The sequence below is a fragment of the Podarcis cretensis genome (assembly GCF_951804945.1).
Source record: "Podarcis cretensis genome assembly, chromosome: 7".
NCBI classification, from domain to species: domain Eukaryota; kingdom Metazoa; phylum Chordata; class Lepidosauria; order Squamata; family Lacertidae; genus Podarcis; species Podarcis cretensis.
In genome coordinates, this window is record NC_137176.1 from 53575757 (window position 1) to 53587973 (window position 12217).

General features: G+C 41.6%; 1 protein-coding gene and 1 long non-coding RNA gene across 13 annotated transcripts in view; one reads left to right on the plus strand and one right to left on the minus strand.

Annotated features, from left to right (window-relative positions):
• Positions 1 to 2808, plus strand: part of LOC307219883 — a 29790-nt gene extending 26982 nt beyond the window's left edge. Inside the window, exon 4 of the long non-coding RNA XR_013840635.1 lies at positions 2264 to 2808. This is a non-coding gene — a long non-coding RNA (uncharacterized lncRNA). The remainder of the gene's footprint in view (positions 1 to 2263) is intronic.
• The window catches only part of ST18 (ST18 C2H2C-type zinc finger transcription factor), a 195662-nt gene that overhangs the window by 53270 nt on the left and 130175 nt on the right, over positions 1 to 12217 (minus strand). For all 12 annotated transcript variants that reach the window (XR_013840597.1, XR_013840598.1, XR_013840599.1 and 9 more), the window contains one exon: positions 491 to 669. Coding sequence is in view for 9 of the 12 variants with exons in the window: in XM_079983346.1 (XP_079839472.1) it covers positions 491 to 669 (179 nt within the window). In the remaining 3 variants the exon portion in view is untranslated. The remainder of the gene's footprint in view (positions 1 to 490; positions 670 to 12217) is intronic.

The following is a 12217-nucleotide window of genomic DNA, read 5'->3' on the forward strand; positions in this document are numbered from 1 at the left end:
AGATTATTCTACCCTTTGTTCTCTCAGGAGCATTAGCTTAATAATAATAATAATAATAATAATAATAATAATAATAATAATAACAATAATAATAATTTCATTATTTATATCCTGTCCATCTGAATGTAGCTACTCTGGGCAGCTAACAACATATACATTAAACATTAAAAAGCTTCCCCATCCAGGGACTGCCTTCAAATGTCTTCTAAAGGTTTTATAGTTACTCATCTCCTTGACATCTGATGCGAGGATGCTCCACAGGGTGGGTGCCACTACTAAGAAGGCCCCCTGCCTGGTTCCCTGTAGCTTCACTTCTTGCACTGAGGTACCACCAGAAGGCCCCTGGAGGTGGACCTCAGCATCTGAGCTGAATGATGGGGGTGGAGTTGCTCTTTCAGGCATACAGGGTCAAGGTCATTTAGGGCTTTGAAGGTCAGCACCAACACTTAGATGCTTTTTACATTCATCTGGAGCCACTAATCTTTGATACCTGCTTTGAGATCATTGCTGTTGTCTTGCAGGTCAGTCTTGTCCTCATTTTCCCCTTTGCCTTCTACACTTGGACTGTAGTGACGGGGTTTCATTAACAGAGACTTCCTTTTGTTGACTGGAACACCCAAAATCTGCTCTTCAGCTTTTCTCTTCTTTGCCATGGAGCTTTTGTAGGCACTACAGTTAATGAGAGGAGAACATCAAGAGAAGAAGAAATGATTGAAAATACATTGCACAACTCTTTTGTTTTGTTTTCATGAAAAAAAAAGAAAAATTATGTGGACTAGTATAATAGCAGTTCTAAACAGCTGGATCTTTTGTGTTTATTTGGTTTTAGCTGTTGGAGCTAAAGAGCGCAAAACACAGATGAACCCCTCCACACCATTTCATTTCAATTGCTACCAAAAATCTGGATACATATATTTTTAAAGCCTGAATCAACCTTAATCTTGAGTAAATATATGCTAATCTAAATATATGCTAATCTACTCTGTTCTGGACTAGACTATATCCACCCAGGGGATAAGAAAAGGTGTATAGCAGTTTGCTAATTCCCTGAAATAAAAAGAGCTGATGTAAAAATTGCACTACCAGTTACATGTGTCAACTTTGTCTGTTCCCTTCTTTCCCTGTAAAAGGGTTTCGCCCTGCAACAGCAGAATCAACTGTGTTGGAATCATGGCCACCATTTTGCATTAACTACAATGCAAAGTACTTTGAGGAGTTAGGGAGCATTGTCAACAGAGTGTAGGGGAAAATAGTAGCCACCACAAAAAAGGTGGTCAATAAATAAAATTCTTCATAGTGGTCTCCCCCCCCCCCAAAAAAAAAAGAGTAAGGTGAGGAGATGAAGATCTCAGGGGAGTTTTCTGGGGGGAAATGTTTTTTGATAAATTTTGGGTCCCCATTTCTGTTCCAGAGGACTGAAAGAACCCCCAGAATAGATGTAGGGGCATACAGGCGAAAGAAAGGGAGAGACCATTCTGCTGCTCAAGGCGAAATCTGCTTAACACAATGTTGATACAAGTCATGGCACTCCACCTTAGATTGACTGTATCAAGGGGTTGATGCAGAGATTGGATAGATCCAGTCTCTACTGGTGGCATACTCACAGGACAGTCTCCTTTCATTCCTTGTCTGTATACCTAACAGATAGGCATAGACTGTGTTCACTGGAACCAAACGTATTGCTGGCAATGTACAGCTGTACTGTATCTCACTTTCCACAAGATTATGCATCTCGGTCAAATGGGTGTTAACAAAATCTCCCAGTGACAAGCATTGCTTGGATGTGACTATGTAATGAACTCTGTTTTCTGAAAAGTCTGTTGTCACCTGTTGCAAAATTCTACATTCTCTCTTTTTAATTTTTGCATAAACAATAGTCATTGTCGGTGGTTCTCTCCCAGTTATGCAATATGAATAATAGCATTTATATTATATCTGTCACAGATGAAAAACTGCATTTGTGGATCAGTGTAATCCACTCATTGGTTGCTGGACCCCAGCTCCCCTAGGGAGCATGACAAATCTACATGATGCCCCTGGTTACCAGATTTTGCATTTGGCTCATTGATCTAGCTGAAAGATTTGCAAAAATCCCTGTCTCCAGACAGCTCCCTGTTGGTTACACATATTATGAGGCTCAACAGCAGAAATTAATCCTTCCAAGGTAACTTATGTGCACTAAATTGGCTCCAATTGTGATTGTTTTGGATGGTAGCATATGACTAACTTAAGCTTTTTGCTTCTTCTTTTAAAAAAAAAAAAGCATTTTGGCAAGGCATCTTCTTGGCAACTCACCATTGCAAATATGAAGGACATGGAAACAAATGTGAAGATCTGCACTACTGAAGAAGTTACAGTACAACCAATGTGCATCTTAAATTGTGAACTCGCTTGATCTGCCACAATGCTGCACAAAGCACGAAACCAATATAACGGATACTTTCCAATCCCTCAATTTAAAGTGGCTTAGGTTTATGCAGCATATTTATCTGTTGTAACAAAGTAGATGCTGAAATGCCACAATGTGGTAATCATAACAATATGGTAATGCTATCTGGTGTACATATTACAGGAGTATGCAGAATGCATGTGAATAATAATTAGCTGCTACCAAAATAATTAAAGTCACACACCAAGATTTTTTTCTATGTATTCCTTATGCACACTATTTCACTCTAACTTAATTAAATTTGTTAGTTGCTTTGCTTTGCCAGTTAGGTTAGCAAGTTGAAACAAGGCAGTGGATTACGGCTATTTGCAGTGTGGATACATGAAAAATATTTGTAACATCATTAATGGAATGTTTAAAGAGGTGTCAGGGACGCGGGTGGCACTGTGGTCTAAACCACTGAGCCTCTTGGGCTTGCTGATCAGAAGGTTGGCAGTTAGAATCCCCATGACAGGTGAGCTTCTGTTGCTCTGTCCCAGCTCCTGCCATCCTAGCAGTTCAAAAGCATACCAGCGCAAGTAGATAAATAGGGAGTGCTGTGGTGGGAAGGCAAATGACATTTCTGTGCACTCTGGCACTCATCACAGTCCTCTGTGCCAGTAGCAGTTTAGTCATGCTGGCCACATGACCTGGAAAGCTGTCTATGGACAAACGCCGGCTCCCTCGGCCTGAAGTGAGATGAGCGTCACACCCTATAGATGTCTTTGACTGGACTTAACCATCCAGGGATCCTTTACCTTTACTTTTTTACCTTAAAGAGGTAGAAATATTCAAAGTCTTGAAAGTTCAACTAATCTCATGGCCTCATATTTCTAACAGGGTTCAGCAAAGAGCCCCACTTCAATCTATCCTGTGGCATCAGGGAGATTGACCCAGTGCCACCCATTCCACCCCAGATCCTTCCACAAAACAATTTAGGGGTGGGGATTTTTAAACCCTATATTAACCGAAAAGTTAAAATAGGGTTTTTTAAGAGTCTGGGAATGAACCAGCACTGTGCAGGACTGGATCCTTCCTGCAGGACAGCCTCTTGAAAAGCAGCACCCACACCCTATAGGGGTGTCTCTACTCAACAGGTTTCAGGCAGGAAAGAGAGCTGTAGCTCGCCTTCTCCTGGGAAGATGCAGCTGCAAGTCAGGTATGTCTTGGAGCTTTTCCTGCAGTTTTCCACCCTGCCTGGCTCTCCTTCCTGCCTGATGCCCTGCCCCCTGACACCCAGGGGGCCCTGGGCTCCTCCAACATGACTCACAGTGGTCTGTGTCTGTGTGCACCCAGCTTGTCCAAGGCCCAAGGTCCTCTGAATACATCCAGTTTGGCTCAGGACCTGCAGCTTGGCTGATTCCCCAAGTTCTAATCCAAATCAAAATTCTTGTGAGGTTCTACTTTGTGCACATCAGGAGCTGCTCATGGACTTTGATGTTAGGCCAACTTCAGCAAAGCTTGAACTGGGCAGACCTCAAGACCCTCTACAAACACATTGGAGTCTCTGGACTGGTCTTATATTCCCATTCAGATAGGGTTCTTCTATTCCTACATCACAGTAGGCATCATTTTACTCTACCCCAGATAGCATGTGGGCAGGATGTGTGCAAAACAAAATGACTCAATTTCCTTTCATTTGTGAGCATATTTTTTTAAAGGAAAAAAATATATTGTTCAGTCTCATCATTTTAGTCACCCCCTTCTGTACCTTTGCAGCTCTACAACATGCTTTCTACAGCTGATCAAGTAAACACTCACAGCAATATAACAAATAATGCTTGAGAGAAAGGGGAAGTAATATAAGTTTTATTTTGTATCTGAAAATTGTAGAATATACATTTGAAATGGACCAAAATTTATTTTTTGTCAGGCTCATTGTTCAAAGGCAATACAAATTATCTGATCTATAGCTGATTCTAATTATACATACTAATTATTTACACTAGGAGTGGCTAACCCCCAGTTCATGAGCGTGATGTGTCATTTCCCCCCAAACTCCACCAACTTTGGTGGAGGAAAAAGGGATACAATGGGGTACCATCTTATTCCCAATGCTATTTAACTCTATATGAAGCTATTGAGAGTGATCATTAGGAGGTTTGGGGCAAGGTATCAGTATGCTGATACTACCCAGCTCCATTTCTTTGTAACATCTAAATCAGGAGAGGCTATTCAAGGCCTGGACTAGAGCCTGGACTCAGTGGTAGGCTGGATGAGGGCCAACAAACTGAGTCTTAATCTTGGCAAGACAGAGGTGCCATAGGTGAGTGGTTGCAGAATCTAGATAATTGGGCAATTGCCGGCTTTGGAAAAGGTCATACTCCCACTGAAAGAGCAGGTTCACAGTCTGGGGGTGTTCCTAGATTAATCTCTGTCACTAGAGGCCCAGGTGACCTCAGTGGTTAGGAGAACCTTTTACTAGCTTTGGCTGGTAAAACAAATTTGGCCATTTCTGGACTGGGATATCCTGACCACTGAAATAGTTGTCCATGCACTGCTAACCACCAGACTGAATTATTCCAATGTGCTTTATATGGAGCTGTCCTGAGACTGCCCTTGACCTTGCAGCTAGTGCAAAATGCAGCAGCTCTACTGCTCACTGGGGCAGGATATCACCATCATGCTATGCTGTTGCTGAAAGAATTGCACTGGCTAAGTTCAAAATGCTGATACTGGTTACAATCTCTCCCCCCCCCCCCCATGATACATTTTGGTCATTATTTCAAAAACAAATATAAACCAGAGCCTCATTTTAACTATTCTTAGAAAATTCTTTAGTCCTGAAATTATGAACTGGGAGGAGGGGGGATGAACTGTAAAACACAATCCCATGCAAAGCAGTTGGATGGTTTCTGTACAATGTGCCAAGGGGTCATGAGGTTAGAAAAGTTTTTCTCTTTTTGAGATGCATACACATGCATTTGCAAATATATGTCAAGCTGTAGTTTGTCAAACAGTAAGCCTATAATTTAGCATCCCTATTACTCATCTCATAAATTCAACCTCTAATAGTTTTGTTGCTATTTATCAATGGTCTGCTTGTTGTCATGGAACACTGGTTCAGCTGTCAAGGTTATTGGTGAATCAGAGTCATAAAATGGATGGATTTTTTTTATGAATCAAGAGTGAATATAACTCATTCTCACAATTTCTGATATGAGCAGACTTCTAATGAAATAGTGGTACAAGTCAACTTTTTGGACACAGGAGACATTTTTGCTAGGCAATGAAATGAACCCCAAGGAGGTTAAAAACTAAAACCAGTGACTTGAAGATGCCAAGATGTTTGGCACCCATAGCTTTTTTGTGTGAAAGTACTCCCTGGTACAGAGTACCAGCACTTCTTCTTTGCTGCACTTTTCTCAATATACGAGTACTGGCACCTCATATTTTTATCATCTGAAATAAAGCACTGGTTGTACCAACACATGAATCCTCACAATGGAGTGGGACACGTCTTTCTCTAGTGCCAGCCTAATTTTTTAGGTGAGAGATAATTACACTGAAATCCTTTTGAGTCACCAGTGACTAGAGTTTGACCTGAATAGAATTTGCTCGGATATAAAAGTACTTAAGCTAAGAGCGGGTGTAGATATAGGCTAAATTAGATACAGGGAGCTTTAATATGTCATCAAACCATGTAGGCTATTCAGGAGCAACTAGTGCGGAGGTACAAGGTGAAGTCAGGCCAATTCAGGCAGAAGCACCAGATTCTCTCTGCTGGTGTGTCCAAGATGTCCTTCCTCAGTGTTGCCCTGCTCCATCACCAGCCAAGTATGTGGCAGTGATACTGATGCCAGGTGGTCAAATCTGTGGTGCCATCCCCACTACCCATTGCTCTTGAGCCTAATACACTGAATGCATATAAAGTTATGCAGACAAAGTTATCAGAATGGTAGTCTGATGAGTATACCGTGAGTTGGGTTGACAAACATTTCTTGGGATGTTGTCAAAGAAAAGACCAGCACCAAATTTATAATGTTACGCATCTGCAAGCACTAATATGTATTGATTGGCTACTTACCCAATGGTTTAGGACTTGGAAATCTCAGGCCTGAAAGCCTCCAGAGCTCTTTATCAGTCCCTCATCATTCTTGCTAGGTCAGTCAACTAATCAGCCTCAGGGTACTACTACTACTACTAATAATACTATGTTTAATGCTAGTATTTATGTTTTATCTTTTAATATTGATATTCATCCATTTACTATCCCCAGCAACATAGAACTAATTCCTCTTCAAGGCTTGCACCTATTACTTTAGCTTATGTTGTCCACTGAGTACCACCCCCCCCACACACACCTGCAATACAGGTAGTGGTTTGGCCAGTTATGGTACAATAGGGCTATACAACATGATTTGGAGTAGGGGTAGTCAAGATGGAAGAAAGGCTACTACTCAGCAAGAATAATGCTCTCTCCATCCGAACTGAAGTCCTGAGGAGGAGTTTAGCTTAATCTACTCTTGTATGACGTCAGGGCAAGCACGCTGACCAAACAGAGATGAAAGGAGTACATATAAAGCGTTGGATGGCAATGAAGATAAAAGAGGGAAATCAGGATTGATTAAGACTAATTTTAGGGCAAAATAGCAGCATGAAGGTTATTAAAGTGTGCAAACATACAAATGAAAGGCTTGGCGAAGAAGAAAGTGAGATGGTGCTAGGACAAGGGGTATATATAATAACTTAGAAGAAAATATGTTATGTTGTAATTGGAATCAGGCTGGAATTTCAATATCAAAGGGGCAGCTTCTTTTAAAATAAAATAAAATAAATAACATAGAAAGCAGGGGAGGTGGTATAGCCTTGTTGGGAAAAGAGAATTTATTAGTCCTTCTAAGAGGCTGGGGAGGAATGCGTAATGCTGTTGAGTCATTATGCTTTGAGGCTGGAGATGTTTCAGACAGTAAACTAATGTTATAGGCCACCTGACCAAAAGGAACGATTCGACTGTGAAATGACTGAGGAAATAAAAAGAAGCATGTAAAAAGGCCAGAATGATAGGAAGTTGGTAATAACCCAGGAGAAGGCATGCAGCTATAATGAAATCTATGCGTGCGTTGAGTTCATTGTGAAACATGGTGGGGGGATGAAACCTCTTTGGACAAACAACAAATGCACACTGTTTGCTAAGAAGCCTTAGGCTGCAATCCTAACCCCACTTACCTGAGAGTAAGTTTCATTGAACTCAATAGGGCACGTCTACCACAACATTCTAAAGACTGCACTGAAAACAAGGTGCTATAGGAACTGCGTCACTGCTTTTTAAAACAAGCCTGCCATTTTTTTAAAAAGTCAACTGAAAAGTTATAATATACCACGAGGACTATTGAGATTTGAGCATTTATCCTTCTTGAAGGCCCGGGGCTAGTAATTTCTTGGGTGTGGGGGGCAATGAGATTATTTTGGACAAGGCAATGGTATTTACTAGTTTATTGTTCCAGGTTTTGGGGTGTTTGGCATTTTACTATGAAAATAGCTCAAGAACATTCATTAAATTTTTAAATAAAATGTCTGGAACCTATTTTTACAATCTGGTGATAATTCTGTACTAATGAGGTGCTGCTTATTTTATTACAACAAAAAAACCCAAAGGCAGCACTGTACATTAAATTGCACACTGTTGTCTTGGCTGCATCAAAGTTAACTTCAAAATTATTGATTCCTTTGTTTTGCAATGCAAGTTAGTTAAAAAAATGAAGTGTAGGTGGGTTCAGGCATGACCCAAGACCAAGATTCAGCTCAAAAAGGATTTATTGGAACAACAACAAGAAGAAGGACAAACAGGGGCACTTGCCTGGGATATATATACCTTAAGCCAGCCCAGGCAAAACACACACACCGCCTGTGATAGGTCGCCTTAATGCTGCAATTAGCGAATCACAACACTGGCCCTATCTCAGCATGGATTGGCTGCCTGCCAGCTACTAACAGTGTTATTGGAAGGTTTTAGAATCCTCTCTGTCTTTTGTTATGCAGATGAAGCTCCAGAGCTCCGTGGGCCTGAAGGACTCGGCCTGCATTGCATGTGTACAGCCTGGCTTTGGTCTTCAATGCTTGCATACATAAACAAATAAGATGATTTACCCGTTTCATAAATTCTGTTTCACTCTCTATTTGCATCCAGACTTCCCACTTACTTGGTTGGTCTAGGTACTATATATGTGTGGGCATGTGCAAAGCCTTAACAAACCATGACCATATTTTTAAATTAAAAACTCTGAAGTGAGGCCTCAGAGGTACAGACCTCTGAATCTCTGGAAAGAATCCAGAAGGTGGAACTCTGGTCATTTATTTATGAATGGATGGCAACCATAGTTGGAATGGATGGTGACCTACCACTGCAGTAAACCTATGTTCAGTGATACTGAACATAGAACTTCCCCACTTGGAGTTTAATCATGACCCAGCCAACATCCCATGTACAAACTAACACCCAATGTGCTCAGAGGATCCCACAACCTCTTACACAATCATATTTGCTCAAGGCAGTGGTACACCATCAGTGCAGGCAAGTGGCTACCATGTCATGTGTGCCTTAACCTGCATGTCAGAAAATCCTGCAGATCAGAACTCCTATCTACTAGCAGTAACAGAAAAGGGTGTCATCAAATTGTCACTTTACTAGATAAGGCTATTAGAATTACTGGATGTTATCAAAACTGTATCCCTGGCTTTTAGATATAGCTAATTAAGGAAAGATTTAAAAGATGGACAAGAAAGAAACAAGGGAGGATCCCAAAAGACTGCAGGCCTATAAAGTTTATTACAGTAATGGTTTAAATTTATAACTGGTTTAATTAATGATGATATGAATGGTTGACATACAGGATATAGTAATAAGGACAGGTGAATTTTAGCATAAATCCTTTATTAACATCATGAATGGCATGCAATGTAGAGTAGCCTCATTATAAATACCAGTGCTCTGTACTGACATAACTTCAGGGTAAAATACCAAAGTATGTGATTTACCACACTGTTTACTGCTTTAAAATGCCCCCTGTGACAACTCCAAAAATGTGAAAAGCCATTGTGTTGCAGGTCGAGACCCCGAGACCACCCCCTCGTTGATGAATAAGACACAAGGACACGGATGTTAGGTTAATATTATTGGGCAAATTTAGGCTACAACTTTATTGGCTACAGAATGTGAGCAGTATTGGCTTAGGCATTGGAATTTACCAGACTATATCTGACTCCTGCCTGTCACGCAGATAGTCCAGTAAGGGTCAACCACCTGTAGGAGGAGCCCCGTTGATGCAAACCAACTCAAGCTCCCCCTGGGTTCCCTACAGGGTCGTGGCATGGCCCTAGCCCCGCCCCGGGCTTTGGACCAGATCCAAACCCCCAGATTCCTTTAACGGAATACCCTTAAGCTTGGAGGGGCAGGTGATGGCCACACCTCCCCTCCCCCATCATAAGACCAACCAATGCCACAGCAGAAAGCTGAGAAAAGAGTCCGCAGAGTGAAGCCAAGGAACTGTGCGAAGAGATCGAGGAAGCAAGCCAAGAGGAAGCTCTCCGGCTCGCGCCTCAGTTTAAATGGGGCCTGGCCGCACCCCTCCCAGCCAGCAGATTGGCTGGCTGGCGAATGACATGGCTGGGAACCTCCGGGTGACGCGGGACTTCGTTCCTCATCCCTGTACGGGAGTGGGTGGCCACGTGGTCCACCACAACTCCTCCCCACTGGGAAGTAGAGCAGATTTGCCAAACTGTAATAACCCAGCTCAGAATGTGACATTGCCCAGCTTGTAATGTTCACTTGGGGGGGGGGGACTATGTTTCAAGATTCCTTGTGCTTTGAGGGCTGAAGACTGAATTCCTCCATACAGGCTGAGGGACACCCCATCATTTCCCCATTGATTATCAGGAGTGTGAAATGGAACTGGGCTTTTTTTTGGGGGGGGACACCTCCAAATCAAGCTAGGAAAGTTCACTCAATGCTACTTGGGGTACTTGTTTGATCTCATAGCCACATTCAACCCATCAGCTGCCCACACAGTTGGCACCATTGCTGGAATGATTTAAGGCAGCGATAACTGCCTCCTCCCAATTCACCTCTCACTAGAGATGGGGGATAAATTTGATTCAGTTGACATTTAAAGGCGAACCTACCAAATTAGCATTTTCCAAAGAATACATAAACACAGCCATCCTTGAAATTTGCAGTTCTGTGAACTATGCAATGCTGTTCCACAGTCAAACAATGTGTACAAAAATTCGTATACTGGGGTAAAGTGTCCATAAAATTGCACTGATTAGGGAAAACAGCATACCAAAAAACGCATTAGAATAGGGAAATTGCTTTACAAAAATGTGTATATTAGACAAAAATATATTTAGGAGAAATTCATAGTAAACAACACTCGTGAATTTGTATGAGGACTTTTTTAAAAAAGCAAACTGATGTGGAAATGTAGAGAACTGAGATTAAGATTATAAAAATAATAGAGAGAAATAAAAATTGACAGATCCACTCATCTCCACCTCCCACTTCTCAGGTGGCGAATGGGGTTTGGTATTTCATGTCACCAGTTGCTTGGCCCAAATAGGTGGCATTCAAAAAAAGGACTTGTCTTTCCCTGAACCACAGCAACATGATCCAGTGGTGAAACCTCCAAAATTAGGCAAGTATCTTGGCTCAGCTCTCGCCAGTGCCTGCTTAAACCATTTTCCTTTAGGCAAGCCTATCAAGGTATGCAGATGTTGATGTGTCTGAATATTTTTACTGTTGATTTCAATAATTTTAAAATGTTTTAAATTGTTATTGATAATTTAAATATTTCTTGTAAACTGCTTAGAGGTTTTATTACAATCAAGTGGTAAAGAAATAAATAATAAAATCATGCACCCATTTCCTAAAACCACCACCTGAGGGGAAGGAGTTCAGTTTTTGTTTCTACCTAACATGCTAATTTTGTATGTACAGAACATTCCCACCCCACCCCCCATAGGGAATTTTGAATCATTTAATCCTCCCCAACTACCTGCAATCTGAAGTGGTAGAGTTCGGAAAAATATATATCACTCAATTCCACTGAATGGGCAAGCTGGCCTTGTCTCATAACCATGATGGTCCCTCGCATATTAATATGATATAATGCAGATTAATGAAGAATGATACCAGCACGTATTTAATCCCCTGTGCTATGAACCCAGGCACCAGTTGTTTCAGATAAAATATTCCCCCGAAGGGTGATCTATGCCCTAAAGTCTATGGAGTATGGCCAGATGTTCATTCTACTGCTGCAAGACTATTGGCATCCTTCGTCATGACTGATAGTGCTGTTGGCCTGCTGCCTCACTCCTTCTATTTAGTTGATTGTAGAAAGGGTGATAGGCAGCTGCTGCTCTTCACCATGGGATCAGCATTGTGGGCCTTCATAGGATTCAATCCTGTCATTACTCACTTGCCATGAATATGTTCATCATTATCATAATACCCTTGTATAAAGGTGGCTCTACACAAAACATGAATATCCTTACCACAAATAGTATAAGCAAACATTTGAAACAACTTAGTTATTGATAAGAAACCTCTGCAAGGTTTAGCCAATACACTCTGAAATGATGAAATCCTGGTGAGATCTTCACACTTTTCACGCCCTGCATAGGCATTCACTCCGCTCCTATTTCATGAGGGGAGAACCTGGACACTCATGCTAGTTCCACTGCCTTCCAACACATTCCTGTTACTTGGTCCCACCACTGTCCACTCATTGGGGGCTCTGATCACAGAGGGAGTCTCCTTGGTAGAACAGGCTTGCTGCATACTTTGATTTG